We start from the raw sequence: 17758 nt of genomic DNA, 5'->3' as shown, positions 1-17758 counted from the left end.
CCTCAATGAAGTCGAATAATATGAAGAAGAATAATTTTTTGTTGTTGTTTTATTGCTGAGGAGAGAGGAAAATATGCAAAAAATAATTATTTTCAGAAATAAAATATTACCCGATCAAGGTGGCAATCAGCAATATGCTGAAATCAAAGATCAATTGCTGAAAGTGCTCCAATAATGCGAACAGCAGCAAAATATACTGAAAATTTACCCAATAATATGCCAAAATAATAAAATTTGTCTTGAATCTTGATGGAGATAGGCACAAACAGTCCTGTAAAGGACGACTTCAATGCGCGGAATCTAAAGGAGATGATTTGAAGCAAAAGCCTCAAATTTCGGCAGCCCAATGATGAAGAAGTGCGAAGACAATGTTAGGAGGGGCAATTTGTATGCTGAAGAAGGGAAATTGGGCAAAAGCCCCAAAAGTTACCTGAAAATTCAAGAGAAATTGGATAAAGTTTTTACCCAATTAATGTTGAATGCCACACATCAAGATGAATTGAGCCTCGATATTGATGAAATTTGATGAATTTCAGAAAATTCCTAAATTTTTCGAAGAAATTGGGGTGAAATTGGGCTCAAATGTTGAAAAGCCCCAAATTTTGTTGGGAAATTGAAGAGGAATTTAGAGATTTTTACCTAAATGGTGCTGAATGTTGTGGCTGATGATGAATTGAGCCTCAATGTTGATGAAGAACCCCAAATTCTTGAAAAGGCCCAAATTTGTCAATGAAGTTTGGGTAAAAATTGACCAATTGGGTGAAAAGCCCCAAATTGGTCGATGATCGATGACAAATTTTGCCAATTTGGTGATGAGTTGCTGAGTAATGATGAGAAGGCCCAAACTTTTATGCAATTTGGGATTGAATTGGAAAAGGTTTTATGAAAACCCCCAATTTTAGCACAATTTGTGCCTAGATCAGGCAAGCTTGTGAACAAGGGCTTTTGTAGTGTATAAGTAAAAGAATTTTCTGAAAAAAAAAACCCTTTTGAATAAAGATGGCCCCAAGGCGGCAAGACCGCCATGTTGATGTTGCAGCGGGCAGGTGGTCGTTGTGGCCCAGTTGGCTGGTGGGAGAAGATAGGCGGCATCGAATTCAAGCAGGTCACAGAAGGGCGGCAACTTGTTGGCTGGTACATGGCGGTGGACATGGGCAGCTGCAGGTCACGATGTGACTGTCTAACGTGAGGATCATGGCAATGACGAAGCAGCTCCTGTGCACAGGTCAGCAGATCGTCACCAGGCACTGTTGCTATCAGGAAGGTGACAGTGAACCAGGTCAGTTGGAGGCAGGACAAGGCAGTCAAGGCGCTAGTGTCAGCAGCAGCTTGAATGATGTTGCAGATGCACAGACAGAGTGGCACACAACTGGTCTCACTGGTAGTGACTGCAGGATTGGGTGTTTGCAGCCTGTAGGGCACTAGGCCCAGCACTCAACAGGGCAGTAATTGGAAAAACAGGGCAGGAACAATAGTGGCTGTATGCTTGTAGGAAGCTTGTATGCTGAAGAGACTAATTGGAGGCGACAATGGCAGCATGGTGATGTGCGATTGTCGGAGCCACTAGTTGTGGGGTGACGAAAACCAATGCTATGAAAATTGGCACGATGGCAATGGCTTTAGCCCAGTGGCAGCCAGCTGAGGTGTGGCACTCAATGGCAATGGCTGCATGGAAAATGATCGCGAGCGATGGTGAGTGTGATGAAAAAACCTTGCTCTGATACCACAGTTGGCCTAGGTGTGGAGCAATTATGTGATTAATTTAATGGAACATGAATGAGAATAAAATAACTAATCGATGCACAAGGATACTTGATCACAAATGAGAAGCAGTGTAATAATGAGTGAGAGAGAGCACAATGCTCAAGGCGATCACAATGAATAATGCCACACTTATGTGCTAATGAGGCACAAAGTGTCTTTTTACAGTAAAAAATGAAACTTTAACGGCTTAACTGTCATAGGAAACCCTGAAATAAACCCTAACCTGGCAACAACTGCATTTAATGACAGTTTAAATGCCTAGGGAGCCTGGATCATGGATCAAAGCGCATCAATGTGTAGCCCACGAGATGATGTACACTTCTAAAGGAGGATTTTAGGCATTTGTCCTACTCTCAAAAATAAAAATACTTTTTAAATCAATAATTTACTGGGGGCAAACTTTAACAGAGTTAAATTAGACCAAAATGCATAGTAATTTTCATTAATCAAGACCTTTAATTTTACTTGGTCAACACACTCATCTTGCTGTTCATGGTGTTTTTCAACGACTGTATTGACTCCCCTTCAACACACTTCTCAAGTGACATTAGCCTATTAGGATTCTCTTGCTCTAGTGCATCAAACCTCTACTTCAGCTTCAGATATTTTGTAGTTGGTAGAACCTTGCATCATTCATTCATTCGTTTAGTGCATTCTCATTCCATTTTCGGAGTATTCTTTTGTTACTTGTGTTGAGGATGTTGGTGGTTGAAGGGAAGAGCGTGAAGATGATAATGATGAGGGGTGAATGAGGATTCCCACGTCCTTTCTAGGAGATTTTTGGGCATTTGTCCTATTGTCGAAATTAAAATGCATTTTACATAAAAAGTTCTTTTTGAGGCTAACTTTAAGAATCTTAGGTCGAAATGCATTGTAATTTTCCATTAATTGAGCCTTTTGTTTACTTGCTTGACACACTCATCGTGCTGTTTGTGGTGTTATTGACGGCTATGCTAGCCTCCCCTTCAAGATGCTCCTCAAGAGACATTGGCTTGCTAGGTGTTTTCTTACTCTTGTGGATTGAGCCTTCACCATCAGGTCTAAATACTTTGTAGTTGGTAGAACATTGCATCATTCATTTATTCCTTTTGTTCATCTTGATTTCATTCCAATTTCCATTTTCTGAGTATTCTTTTGTTAGTTGTGTTGATTTGTACACCTTGTGCATTGTGTTAGCCCTAGGGTTCTCACTCACAATGTTATGAGTTTCCCACCTCCGCCTTTTCCCTCCTTTCCCCTTTGAAATGTTGTCTTGGTCTTGTCACTTAACTAAAAGAAGCAAATTATGAGACCTTTAGCACTGTTATATATACAATCATGCCACCATGGTCTAGATGCTAATAAGCACATAGGCTCTTGCCAAACAGCCATGGTAAACAAGGAGTATGAAGTTTTTTCATTGTCCTAAAGGGACATTGTAAAAAGGAGACTTTTGTTAGGTTTTGAGGTGTTACGATTCTTTTATTGGGAGATGAGATGCTAATCCTTTTGTGGCATTGGCAACGAATATGGATGGCAAGTTGATTATGTATAGATCCATTTCTTTCTATATGGGGGGATATTACTAGAGCCCAACTTTGAAATCTTGAGATGGGTTAGGAGCAAGACTAGACTTTTGACTTTGAAGCCTCAAGAACTAGCATCTTGATACCACTAGTCTCCATTAGTATGTGTGCACTAAGCGATCCGATGCCTAGAGTTTGGGAGTAAGGAGTCATTTGGGCTTGTCCAGACATGATCTTGTCTACTGGCTCGCCTTGGAGTTGGGGTTAGAAACAGGTTCAAGTCTCAGTTTTCAAGCCACAAAGTTGGGATCCCTTACTACCAACCCATATCTGCCTAGTGTATGCACCAAGCTATCCAAGTCCAAAATTGAGAATCCTCTACGCATATGACCCACATGGTCTCTTTTGTGGGCTTCTGTGACCTTGTCCTCTTAATCCCCTCAACTTAAAGTTCTCATCCTTTGGGAGCTTAACCAAAGATAATAGTTTTCTATCCTTTGTTTACCTTGACTAGATGCATGTACCTGGTTAGGTCAAACCTAACCTTAGGTATAGGGTCATAGCTGTAGTAGGCCCACTAGATCAGCCCTAGATGTGTGACCCTGGTTAGGCAAACCTAACCCTAGGGATAGGGACATAGCTCTAGTAGGCCCACTAGATCTTGCAGGTGAACAAGCACAAAGTTGAAGACTCATCCATACGGACTACAGATATCTCAACTTTTACTGTTTGCACACTCAAACTGCTTTAGAAGCACAGCTGGCAATGCATTTCTCTCTGGTAGACTTTGTAATAATCATAATAGTGGAAAGTGAAAATCACATAAGTTGCATGCCACTCTGCATAGTCAGGTGTGTAAGTCATGCAATTACACTGGCTACAGTGCTCTTTATGCCTCTTACAACGATTGCAACCTGTTATGCAGAATGCTAATTGAGTAGAATCCTTCTTCCCAGCCTTGGGATGCCAATGCTACGATATTCATGTTGCTAACACCATTGCCTTATTAAGAAGATCTCAACTAAACAATGCAGGACTTTTTAAGATCCAATGTTTTAGTCTTCAAAAGAGTAATTTAGGACGTATAGCTTCTGACTTTAAGAAGATTATGTTACTCAGGGTAAAGGGTGAGAAACACTGCAGGGAAATGCTGTTGTTGATCATGACACGGGTTTGAAGAAAGTGCTGGAGCTTCTTCACTTGGACAGGGGTCATACAGATAATGTCTATGCTGTGGGTCATAGAGTTGTGCATGGAGGAGAGCATATGACAAAGGCAATGCTGGTCACAAATGACGTAAAGAAGGCAATAGAGCGAGCCATCCCCCTTGCTCCCCTGCATAATCCTCCGAATCTTGAGGTATGTGAACATCTGAGCAAGCCTCCAACTGCTGTATAACTGGACCTTCTTTGTTTTCAGCTTTTCAGCATCTGCTTATACTCAATCAATTTAAGGACTCTGGCCTTACACAGGGTATACAAGTTGCAGAGCGGTTGTTCAGCTGTCCCCAGGTGGCTGTATTTGATACAGCATTCCATTCTACGATCCCCCCTTATGCTTATACATATGGTCTCCCATACAACCTTTACAAAGAGCTTGGTATACGAAAATATGGCTTTCATGGAACAAGCTATCAATATCTTCTTGACCAAGCAGTGAAACTTCTAGAAAAGCAGAAGGAGGAATTGAATATCATTGCTTGCCATCTTGGGGCTGGAGCAAGCATGGCGTTGATCAAGAAAGGGAAGTGTGTTGATACTACCATGGGTGTGACACCTCTGGAAGGCTTGGTAATGGCAACAAGATGTGGAGACATTGACCCTGCAGTGTTAGAGATACTGGAAGCTTCAAAAGGCCTAAATTTGAGTCAGATCAGCAACATTTTAAACAAAGAGAGTGGATTATATGGCATTTGTGGAGAGAAAGATATGAGGACCGTAATAGAACTGTCAGAAGCTGGTAGTGAGAAACACAAACTAGCATTACAGGTCTACGTACACCGTATTCGTAGGTACCTTGGGGCTTACTATCTGAATCTTGGTGGTGAAGTTGATGGTGTCATATTCAGTGCGGGAATAGGCGAGCGGTCTTCAAGTGTACGAGAAATGGTCTGTGATGGTCTTGAAGGTCTTGGTTTGAGTATTGATCTCAAGAAAAATAAGGCTGAAGGAAGAGGCCCTCGAGATATTCAGTCAGAGACTTCCAGGATAAAAGTGCTAATAATACCAACTGACGAGGAGCTTTGTATTGCTAACCAGACACTAGAAGTTGTTCAAGAGTCCTTACAGAGTGATGAACAAGACAAAAGGGAAGGTAAATGTGATGCAGACAAGGAAAGGTGACGCTTCAGGTTCTTGCAGAACCTTCCTGATGTCAAGAAATGTTCTGGAAGGTGTGAAACTTGTGAAGAAAATTGCAAATCACATCATAATAATGACATCATTTTTATGTTGCTGAGATTCGATGACAGTATCTTTGTATGCACGAAGGATGCTTCCAAGAAGTTGTTCTGAGTGCAAAAGCTATTTACTTAATACTAGTCTTTCAGATTGCCTTTGTGCTATAAAATTTGGAGTGGTTTATATCTACAATAATCTGATAGTTGGAGTTTTTGCCATGTGATAACATATGTGGAACATTAGTACAACAAAACTAGTCTCTCTTGAGATGGAGCAATCAAACTTATAGATTTGCCAAGCTATTATGGGTTTTTGAACAAAACATTAGAAGAAATGTATGTTGCCTGTAGTCAAAGAGTTCAAGGCCCTGGCTGAAAAACCTTCAATCACCGCGAGTGAGTACAGAACAGTCTGCACATGCATGAGTACCTTCAGTTGGTATGGTTAACTTGGCTGCTACAGTGAAAGCAGCAATGTGCACAAATATGGTGGTGTTGTTGGGACATAAAGTGGAGTGGGTGGAGAAGAGGAGCAATACTTGGCTGCGCATCTTTAGTTGGGTGGACAGTAAGTTGGACCAAGTTGGAGCAGCACTTCCTGGTACTGTTTGTGGCTTGGATTTGTCGTATTAGATGGTGCCATGAATTCTTGTGCTAGGGAACAAGTGATCACATCTTAAGTTTTGGGTGTAGATTTCTCTGTCTTACTGCTATGGATGCTGAGTGCTCATCTGGAAACTATGATTGAGTGGAGAATGTTGCAAAAAACTAAGTTTGTGATTACAGAGAGGATTCAGAAACCATATGGTAAACATGGAGATGTTCACAGCGGTAGATCAGGTATGCAAGTTTGATGACACAGCTGGTGGCTATCTTCACTGGGAAACTTCTCAAACCTGCAGATATGGCTTGATATTACTGCAGGGCGATCTTGTTAGATGCATCCTTACTGCTGGAGAAGGTTTGTATAGGTGTAGGGCCATGGCTTTGGAGCACGGGGCTTTCCTTTAGGATGCATAGATTGTATATCTGGTTGCTTGGAAATCAGCTTCTTGTTATTGGGATAGGTTTGTGTGGAGACATGGAATTTGCATTCTTCTTAAGCCCAGGTATAATGTGGCGTAAAACCCAAGAATCCCTGATTTTTAAAGAATTTCTATGAGGGGTGACCGTACGTGTCAAGGGTTTAATCACAAGGAGCTGAGAGAGAGAGAGAGAGAGAGAGAGAGAGAGAGAGAGATTGATTGATTGATTGATTGATTTCCACAAAAGGCCTTGGATTGTTACTCTATATAAATGGGGTGTGTGTGGCTATATTTTGGAAAGAATCAGTGAGTTGTGATTGTCTGTCCCCCCTTTTGCAAAGTACCTATTTGGAGCGATGATGTGCGGAGCCTTTGAATCTCAAGTAGGAATTGGCCTAGGTGTCATTGGGACTCTAGGACTAGCCTAAGGGGGGTATCTCCTTTGAATATCTCAATCTTGAGCTGATGAGAGGAGACCTTGAGCTGGCCTACGGCTACTCACATCTCATGTGGCATGTATATCTCTAGTTATCCAAGTCTCTCAATGAAACCATCTGTCATGGTCCTTGGTCCCTATAGTATGACATCTTTGAGTGGGGAGGCTGCTTCTTGGTATAGATCTTATCACATGACTAGGTTCCTCTAGTGCAAGAGGTGTATGGAGAAGTCAAGGTCATACCGGAAGGGGGGGATGTAGTCCATGTTGATCCCATATCTTGTGAGCCACTGCTCAATTTGAGCATACCATGAATTCATGTTTGTTGTGCTTTGATGAAAGTGTTGAAAGGTCTCCTAAGCAGTGTGTGCAGATGCATTCTGCGTACTCTGTGTATGAAGTTGATGGTTTGGAAGAGCCTCCATCATCATGTGGGGTGTAACAAACTATGCTCTAATGATCTCATGTGGTACTGATGGTTTGCTGTAGATCATTTGTGAGCATAATGATTTGCAGTCTCTCAAACTGTGTCCATAGATATGTAGCTAGACCAGGGGTCCAAATAGATGCTTCATACATTATGTTTGGTGTGACCAATGTGTCAAATAGTGAACTTCATGTGTGGTGCTCATGGAAATGCCCTTAATGACACTCTTTCTAGCATGGTCCATGTTGCATATCCTCATGTAAGTCAATCTTTGCTTGCTTGTGCCATGGTGAATCTCCCAATGGATGCAGTAAGTGTGACCCCTAGGTTGACGTACGAGTCCATAATTTCCACACATGTGGTTCTAAGTGAAGATTGATCTGCTCCATATTGGGGATGGTGTGGAAGATTAAGATCAAGGTCTTTCCATGATAAATTGTCAATCCATGCTATGTGCACAAGTCATGTAGGGCATGGACATGTTGCTATAGATTCTTATGTGACTCAAAAGATCAAGAGAATGTGATCAATAGAAAGCATAATAGAGACCAATGTGCTTTTTATGTCCACCCCATCTCCTTGTGTGATATGGTCTCTTATCTCGTCAATGTGGAGTCCAAAGAGTGCAGGTGAGAGAGGGCATCCCTACTTCATGCTAATGGTGCTAGAGACCAATTTGAAAGTCCTCATGGGCATTTGCTTGATTTATCACTCTCATATACAACACATGGATGCCCCAAATCATGTCTAGTGGGATCCCAAGTGCTTGCAACCTCTGTAGTAGTCTATCTTGTGGGACTATATCAAAAGCCCTATGGACATCCACAAAGCAAAAGTAAAGTCCCTTCTTTGTGGCTTTTGCTTGCTCGATCATGCATCTTAGAGTGAAGATGTGGTTGAGTGTAGAGAATCCTCATTTGAATCTAGCATGTCCTACAACTCTCAATCTCCCTCTCTCTACATAGGCACTGGAACTTTCCTCAATCATTACTACATGTAGCTTGGCCAAAGTGTGGCCCACCATGATAATCTTGTAACTACCTAGATCTAAGGGATCATTAGACATGTTGATAGACAATGTTATGGATGGTCCACTTGTTTGGAAAGCCTTCTTGTTGTGCCATTTTAAACATGAAAGCAAAGAGGGGGATCAAAACATCCATTGCATAAATGAAGTGGTCACCTTGTACACATGCATGATCTATCGATTGTCCATACTACAGGTGCTCTATTGTCCTCACACAAGATAGGAAAGCCTTCCTGTTGTGCCATGTTAAACATGAAAGCACAAAGTGTAACCAAAACATCCATTGCATAAATGAAGTGGTCACCTTGTACACATGCATGATCTATCGATTGTCCATGCTATAGGTGCTCTATTGCCCTCACCATATCTTGTGTGAAGGAGGTGAATGAGGTAGGGCGAGGCTCTAGAGGGTGTGGAATTAGTGGGTTGGTGTGGTATGTCATGTCATTGGGACGTGTATTTTTGATATTTTGTATAGGTCAAAGGTAAAAGTTGTAAGAAATTAGAAGCATCACACTACACTACAAATGACTTCCTAAGATCAGGCAACATATGCATTGGATCTAAAGTCACATTTTTATTTAACTTATCGACGGCTAAAATTTCCATTGCTATCCATCTTAAATGGCACACCCTTATTTTGCAAAGCATGCATTGGAGATGGGATGTATCTTCTATAATAAGAACACAAGCCCAAAAATATGTGAATCTAATATAAATTTCTCAAATGTGACCATGAACATATTGTCTCAACCTTTGCAACATCTATCTCTACTCCATCAATCGATAGTATATGGCCAAAAGAGTGGATTTTATGCAAGAAAAATGTACTTTTATTATCACTAATCACCAAATGATGTTTGTCCAAGTGCCTTCTATGCTCCTCTTTATCCTTTGAATATACAATCAAATCATTAAAGAATATTTTCACAATTTCTCTATGTGACCTAAAGACCCTATCCATTATACAAGTGAATATAGTTGGAGCATTCACGAGTTCAAATGGCATGACAAGAAACTCATAATGCCCAAAAGATGTCCTAAAGATTGTCTCTTGTACATCATATGGTCTTATGCATATCTAATGGTATCCACTTTTTAAATAAATATGGTTGATCCTAACAATCTATCCATGATATCGTTGATTCTAGAAATTAGAAACTGATTTTTGATTGTGATATTATTCAAGGCACGATAATCAATGCATATATGCCATGAACCATCTGTCTTTTGTACCAAAAGCACATGTGAGCAAAAGGCAAATGAGCTAGACTAAACCAACCCTTATCTAGTAGCTCATTCTCTTGACTCATAATCTCTTCCTCCTAGATTGCACTCACCTTACATGGTGCCTTATTCAAAGAAGTACTTCCAGGGATCAAATCTATGGCATGATTCTCTGGCCTTTTGGGCAGTAGCTGTCATAGAACTGACTGTGCGAAAAAAATCAACTTACATTTTTAGAAATGACGTGCGGTCTTTATCCAAACTAGACATGTTCTCAATAGTCTCAACATCATCTTTATTCTCGATAAAAATCAAGTACGTTGAAAGATGACTTTTTATTACTTTAGAGATGGCTAGTGGATACAATTGGGAGTGATTCTCCTTTCAACTCTAAATACAATATATGTGCTTTGTCCATATGCTATAAATGGACAACTTTGCTATGGGTATCAATCATTGCATCCACACAATGACACCACAGTATGCCCAATAAAACATCACAACCGTGAAGTGGTACAATGAAGAACTCCTCACTATCAATATAAATTTGCATGTGCGAGTAAAGCTTCCCAATGATGGGTGTGATGGGCTTTGCATACCCCTTGTATGCCATGCCAATCTCTCCCATAGGCCTGATCTCATAATCTCTAATGCCTAAATGAGCAGCCTATATAGATAAAATTTGCTCATGCACCCAAATCAAAGAATATCAAAGCATATTGATCTTAGACATTTTCCCATGCTCTGTAAAGCTTAGTAGCATCCACATTGGACTCATCACTAAGCACATCGAAGACCACAATTGATGTTCTAGGTCTTTTATCCTTTGCATTCTCTTTACTTTCAATATTTCAACTTGCTATCTATTAGGATAGCTACTTGCCATATATCCCTCTTGCTCACAAATGAATCATTTACTTGTTGCCAACAATTCTTTGTGCTAGGCAACACTCTCCCATGTCCATCCTTGTTGTTTCTGTCTTTTTTGAGGGCTATTTACAAATCTACCCTTTCTATTAACCCTCAAAATATGTTTCAATGACTTAACCTAATCACTCTTAGAGATTGAAGACTTCCCATGTACCAAACAATCCGCAGAATATGCTATATATGTGAGTTATAACATGCCATTCACAATGATCTTAATGCAAAAATCATGAATTTGTTTGGGCAATCCACAACACTTTTCAAACTGCTTAGAAAGGGGGACTACACAATAAGAAGTGATAAGCAACAACTCCTTCCAAAACTTCTTATTATATTGTTTCAAATTATTGCTTTGTGGTACATTCAATGCCATGCAATCATTACATCAACTTCAAAGGTGTGCATCAACCAAGTAGAAGTAAACAATTAATTAACTAAATCTAGGGACCATGTTGTACCTTGCATCAAAGTATACCACCACTACAATACAATGCTATTCAGAAAAGTGGCTCTCTTTTGGATTTTTGACGACTCAATGAAGTTTCTTCCTAAGCAGGCTATAGTAAATTGCTAAATGAAAGTCAATGCTTTCAATTTACCTTGTGTCCTACTAAAAACTTCAAACTTCACTACTTTACCACCCTCATCATAGTCTTTTACTTTGCCTTTCACCACCAAGTTACATCCTATACATCAATTGGTTCCTAAAGTGGCATGAATTAACTAATTATTGTCCAATTTCTTATGTCACCATTCTCAAATTTATTGACTAAGTAAATGCTCTAAGCCAAAACTAACACCAGGCACCCACTAGTACGTAACCAATTCCTTATGTTACCACTCAAATTTATTGACTAAGTAAATGCTCTAGGCCAAGACTAACACCAGGCACCCACTAGTAATGTACTAGGCTTTAAGTGATGCTAGGGGTTTTTAATGATGATTAAGAGGTTTAGGGTTTCATTTCATGATAAAAGGACAATTTGTGCATCATTAGCACATATGTGTGACACTATTCATTTTGGTCACCTTGAGCATTGCATTCTCTCACACTCATTAATACATCACCTTTCATTTATGATTGAGTATTCTTGTGCATCATTTAATTCTTTCATTCTTATTCATTTTCGATCAAATTAATTGCACAATTACTCCACACCTAGGCCAAGAGTGGTATAGAGCCACTCACATTCTTCACCATCGCCATCATTGGCGACATTGCCGCCAGCCATTGCCATTGAGCATCTCGTGCTTGGATGACTGACTTAGAAGCCATTGCCCTCACATTGACTCTACTAACTTATTGGCAATTGCAGTGTGTGGTGCCATCTTCAATCGCCATCATTGCCCTGCCTACTGGTCACATGCTGACTACTTTTGTATGCACCTTGCACGTTGCTCGAGATCTATCTAGCTGCCCTTGAAGGCTTTTCTTTCTCTAGCTTGATCGTAGCCATTGTGCGCTAGTTGCCCTGCCCATCTTGGTTATTGCTCACCACGTTGACTTCGCTGGCATACGTGTGATAGCATGCTGCTCGTGTTGCACCACCTTGGACATGCTTGTTCTTGATGACATGAATGAGTTGATACTTTGTCCCAGTCGACTTGCTTAAAGTGTTGCCCTTATCTGATCCGACATGCCACCTTGATCTTGCGATCACTTGCAGCCACCCTCAAAGCGCCGCCCCTGTCACTTGCTTGTCGTGCACTTGTTGACCTACATACAGTTGTCGCCTATGAGTCACCTCATCACCGCCTACTAGTTGCCGTGTGATCACCTTGCCACATCATAATGTGTCATCAACTTAGATGCCTTCAACCAACAAGTCAAAGCCTCTTTTTAATGTTAAAAAATCTATCATTTATTTTTACTCTTTTATTCCAGTAAGCCTTTATACACACATAAGTTCCTTTCCAAGCACAAATTTGGGGCTTTTCCTAAATTTTGCACAATTTGTATCTTGGGACAGTCTTTCACTTTTGATTTTTCGGATTTCCTGTCTTGGTCTTCCGAGGGTTAACATTACTGCCCTCCTAGCTGAGTGTCAGTCCCATGGCATGTGATGGTATGGGTTGAAAATGTTGAGGGTCAATGTGGAATGATTCATGGTGCCTTTGGAGAGGTAGGTTACGTTGGGGACGCTTTGTGAAGCAGGTTTTGAAGGTTGCCGATGTTGGAGATAGATGGTTGGTTGAAGAAGTTCTCCGTAGTTGTTGGCTTGCCGCATTGTTGTACAATGTACTTGAAAAGAAAAAGAGTGCACTTCTTAGGGGATTGTGTTTACCTTATCGTACAGTGTACTATGCAAGTGATGGTGGAATTGGGATATGGGTCACGAACCACAGGCGAGCCTAAGGTGTTGTTCCACACTTGAGGACCTTGTCCGTGTAAAGGAAGGTGATGTGAGTGACTTAGGGAGACATGTCTATCAAAATGTCGTGCCCTTGATGTGCCCTAAGTTGTGAAGTGGGAAAGGGCTAGGGTGGTGCCTAGGTGCAATGATTGTGATGCTCAGAGTACAGATAGATGGATTTCATTTTTGTGTTCATTTTCTTTTTTACTTTTTTTAAAAACTTTTTTTTTACTTTTTTTTAACTTTTTCTCTTCCCTCTCCCTCTCTCTCTCTCTCTCTCTCTATTACAAAAGGAGCACCTTAAGTAGCATCCCATTCATGGGCAGGGGCCAAGCTGCATGGTGGCTTAAGGGATTTGCTTTGGAAGGCCCTACTTTGCATATAGCCCTTCAAGTTAACTGAGTCTATTGTCACTCATATCCTCTAATAGGCTCATACAAAATGCTGGCAAGAGGGTGGATCTCATCATGAGGCGGGACCATTGCATAGCTATCTATTCCTGTATTAATATCAAAAAAGAGGGGGCGATAACTGCTCTTCTTTTGCAGTAGGCTTTTGTTTCAGTAGTATTCACAAAAGGCAGAGATAATTATAGGTGGTAATGAAAGCAGGATCTGGGCACAAGGAGAAATCTTTGAGGAAGCCTGCTATTGATGGGGGCAGAGGTCCCTTTTAGTGAAGGTTAGGCATTCTTCAAGAGATGTGGCATTCACATTGTAGATCATAGGGAAGTCATACCTACCATGCACCTCCTAGTTGATGTCAACTCCAATCCTCTGTGGGTAGGGCATGTAGGTAGGATCATTCCTCTCGTGTGGTAGGGTGCTACAAAAAGCCATCCTTCCAAGAATTTAAGTTAGAGTCCTAGATGTTTTTACGCCACTTAGGTTGAGCCTCATACACTTCCACTCTCTTGGGCACTTTCGCCGCCTTGTTTTTTCAATAATCCACAGACTCTAATTGCCACCTCATGGGGTGTCTCATTCTTTCCTCCAACCATCTCCTCCCCAACCTCACCGAGAGCTTTATTACGTTCTCCACCACCCTTGGAGATAGTACCAAGTCCAACGTTCGAGGGAAGGTGAATGAAAATTTGAAAGGGCGACAACGATTTTCCCATTGCTCCCACACTGCTAGTTTCTGGCCCCAGTTTTACAGGGTCACACTCCTGTCCTTCAAGGATGGCCACATGTGAAACTTGCAGCAGCTTGACTTGGATTTTCTATGTGCTAGTTCTATTTGCTCTCTGTACTTGTGCCTCATCTCCACCATTCTTTCGGGTGGCATGGCTTCCTCCCTTTGCTCTTCTGGTTGTGCTTGTGGTTACATAGGGGGGGACTCGGTTCATGCAATTGTTATTTCTCCACCTAGTCATGCTCAAAGTTTGGCCCTTCTTCATGGATTGGCTCTATCGGCTCTTGTGGAAGAGGATGTACTCATTGCTCTAGCTCCCAAACCCTAGCAATTCAATTTCTTGCGTGATTAACCCGGCTATGATCAAATGGGCTCTTTGGTCCTCTACTCCTAAGTCGGTGCTAGGTTTGGGTGCCTTGGCATGGAAGAAGCCATGTTGAAGTACTCTTCTTGCTAGCTCTAACTTTCTTTAGACTTCCTCAATGGTCTCTTCTTCTCTTGATTGTGTTACATTTAGCACTATATTTAAAAAGGCTCTTTGTTGCTCTAATATCCCCATCTCTATGACTGCAGCTTTGCTCTCTGCTATCCCGTGAGGCATTTACTCTCTGAATGGGCCAGTCGGTAAGCTAAGTCTTTGATTCTGTCCTCATTCTTGGTTGCCCATTCTTCCGCCTTCTCTTTCATCTACTCCAAACCTGGATTCTGGTATTGGGCTAGAGTGGTGAGAACCTGCTCCCACTCCTGCCATAATATATTCATTTGATCTTTTTCTTGGTTCTGACGCTCTACTTACTCCTTTAGGATTGCCTATTCGTGGAGAGGTGTTTAAAGTTGGTTATGGAGCTCCACCAACTTCTTCGCGGTCTCTTCATCTTTTTGTGTTTTTACCGCATGCAACTCTTTTCTTGCCTCCTCTCTTTGCCTCTTCAACTCCTCGTTTTCTAGCTCTAGGCGTCCATTTTCCCTGGAATTGAAGGGACACATTTCCTCTAGAGCCATATGATTGTCTCTTTCCTTCCTCATCATACACGTCTTTGATGAGGCTTTCTTCACCTTGCCTTGCCTTTAGGGCCTATTTTAATGCAATCATTTCCATGTTTATGATGTTCATTACCCTCCTTTTTGCTAGCATGTAGGTTGCAAAGGCACTCTTTTCTTCTTCCAGCTCTGTAATAAGTGCGGTCCTTTTCTCTTTAGTCATTCTATCAAGTTAGCTCTGAAGTTAGTTTACTAACTCATCATATTCTTTTGTGTTGCATATGGTTGGGGGCACCGAAGTAGTTAATACTTTCAAGCAGGGTAACTTTAGCCCTTGGCATGATTTGGCATCGACTGTGTTGCTAGCCTTTTAGTTCTTGGAGGGGGGGACTTCTTTGGTGCAGGTGCAAGTTCTTGCACTTTGCTTACTAAATAGCAATGTGGAGTTCCTCCTTAGTTACAATTCTATCCAAGTATGGATGTAGCATGATATTGTCTTCTAATGGCCGATTTCTTGTCATGGCTAACACCCTAAATGAAGTTGGGGTCGGGGGCCACATATGTCTGGTCATACCCAAAAGTCTTGATGGCACATTGTTGCTCTACGTTGGTCATGATTTGATAACCCTCTTGAGCCCATGAAATGCACACAACATACCACTTGTGTAAAAAAGTGGACTCAGTCTCATTAGAGCTCAGTAAGTTCCTGTGGTGGCATGAGAATTTTGCTTTGCTTATAGGATATGGTTAAGTGTTGGCTTAAGGCCTTTTCTCAGGAGATTTGATTGGAAATCATCTCTTTTGCAATGGTGGAGGCCTTAATGAAGATGAATTCGTATTCCTCCCACGAACATGGCAAGGAACGTACCTCGTTTGCTATGGGTTTAGCAAGTAGGCCTAGGTCTAAACATTCGTAACTTATAGCAAACAATGTGAAAATCGAGTCCAATCATCGGATGCATGTTACTAAGTCATCCCCCGTGTCCATGGCTATGTTGGAAGCTACTTCAAGAATGGATCATCGTTGTTGCGATGGCTTAAGGCCCTAATGGCTTTGGTTTTGTTGGATTAGACAAGTTGGGGTGTGGTAGTTCCACCTTGGGATTCTCATTGGGTTTGGTGAGCTTGGTTTGGGAGGTTTCGAGTTCGATTGATGCTTTATCGTTGGTTTTTGCTATGGTGATTACATCAAAGTCATTAGGTGGGAGCTCATTCATGAGTGGTTGCTCATTGATGCTTGGTTGAGCTTTGGGTCGATAGACCATTGGAGCACTCATGGATTGAGCAGCCTTTCTTTTGGTTTTTCTCTTCCCTTGATTCGATTTACGTTTTTGGGCCGTAGTTTTTGGAGCATGAGATTGAGGATTGTACATGCCACTTGTTGAGAGTTTAGGCAACCACACCAAAGGTGTTATCTTCATAGTATCCTTGGGTTTGCAATAGGGCTTTTGGGACCCAACACGGCCTAGTCACTTGTAAGTTATAGGAGTGCCAACCCCTCCGTTTAGGTCTAGAGTGTGAGGCATGGAAACCATGAGTTCCAAATGATTGGCATTTGTGAGATTGTGGTCTCCGCTTGGGGATCCACTTGAGTGTTTGGATTGTGGCTTTGGTTGTGGTCTCTAGATCTTGGTGGGGCTTTACAATTGGCATATATTGTGGTGCACTACTCCCCTCCTTAGGGTTGACACTGGGTTTAACTATCGGTGGTAGCATGCCAGGCCTGTGGTTGGTTGTGGTGCCCTTGTTGAAAGCCATTACTATTCTAATATTGCCGATGGCAAGGTGGATGCGTTGCAAGTCGTAGTCAACATTACAATGAACTTGTTTTTTGAATTCACAACTCAACAATGATTCCTTACCAGCACTTTCCTTGTTAGATAGCACTTAAAAGATGATGGGTAGACTCTCAATCTTGATAGAAACCATTAATTTGCATTTTTCCAATAGTGGATAGGACTGCCCAATAGGCTTTACGTCCTGCATGCGAAAGCGCTCAAGGAATTTATGAATGTGCTCCCTCTGTGACAAGTAGAGAAGTCTCTAATGCCTATCACGTCTAATGCGCATACCAAGTATGTGAGAGGCCTGTCCCAGATCTTTCATCTCAAAGCTCTTCTTGAGCTGAGCCTTAAGAGCATCTAGCTCATCATGAGCTTTCCCTGCTATCAGCATATCATCCACATAGAATACCAAAATCAATAAAGAACCATCACGGGCTTTCTTCGTGTAAAGACATGGATCCATAGCACTCCTATTGTAGCCTTGTGACTGCATAAAGGCATCAAACTTATGATACCACTCCCTAGGTGCTTGCTTCAAGCCATAAAGAACTTTCTTCAATTTGCACACTAGGTGCTTCTAAGCCATCGATGTTGGGGGTAAAGGCGCCTCCGCCTAGCCGCCCATGTATTACTACACTGACAGTCACCGCCACTGCACACTGCAGGTGGCGGGTGCCCGTCACCGTCACTTTATTCTTTATTCTTTTAAAGACAGTTTGAATAAAGGAAGGCCTGGTCACACATTGTGACTGTTGGAGTTCCCATTTCT

At 41.6% G+C, this 17758-nt stretch overlaps 1 protein-coding gene across 1 annotated transcript in view; it reads left to right on the top strand.

Annotated features, from left to right (window-relative positions):
• LOC148018295 (uncharacterized) overlaps positions 1–6822 on the top strand; it is a 42984-nt gene extending 36162 nt beyond the window's left edge. Inside the window, exons 4-5 of the mRNA XM_087661489.1 lie at positions 4413–4628; positions 4742–6822. Of these exons, the coding sequence (XP_087517615.1) occupies positions 4413–4628; positions 4742–5611 (1086 nt within the window). The 3' untranslated portion in view covers positions 5612–6822. The remainder of the gene's footprint in view (positions 1–4412; positions 4629–4741) is intronic.
• The last annotated feature ends 10936 nt before the right edge of the window (positions 6823–17758 follow it).

This window comes from Lygodium microphyllum, chromosome 21, assembly GCF_053477565.2.
Source record: "Lygodium microphyllum isolate KBCC chromosome 21, Lygodium_microphyllum_v1.1.10, whole genome shotgun sequence".
Classification (NCBI taxonomy): Eukaryota; Viridiplantae; Streptophyta; class Polypodiopsida; order Schizaeales; family Lygodiaceae; genus Lygodium; species Lygodium microphyllum.
The sequence above is the reverse complement of the archived record's forward strand: the minus strand, read 5'-3'. Positions and strand labels throughout refer to the sequence as shown.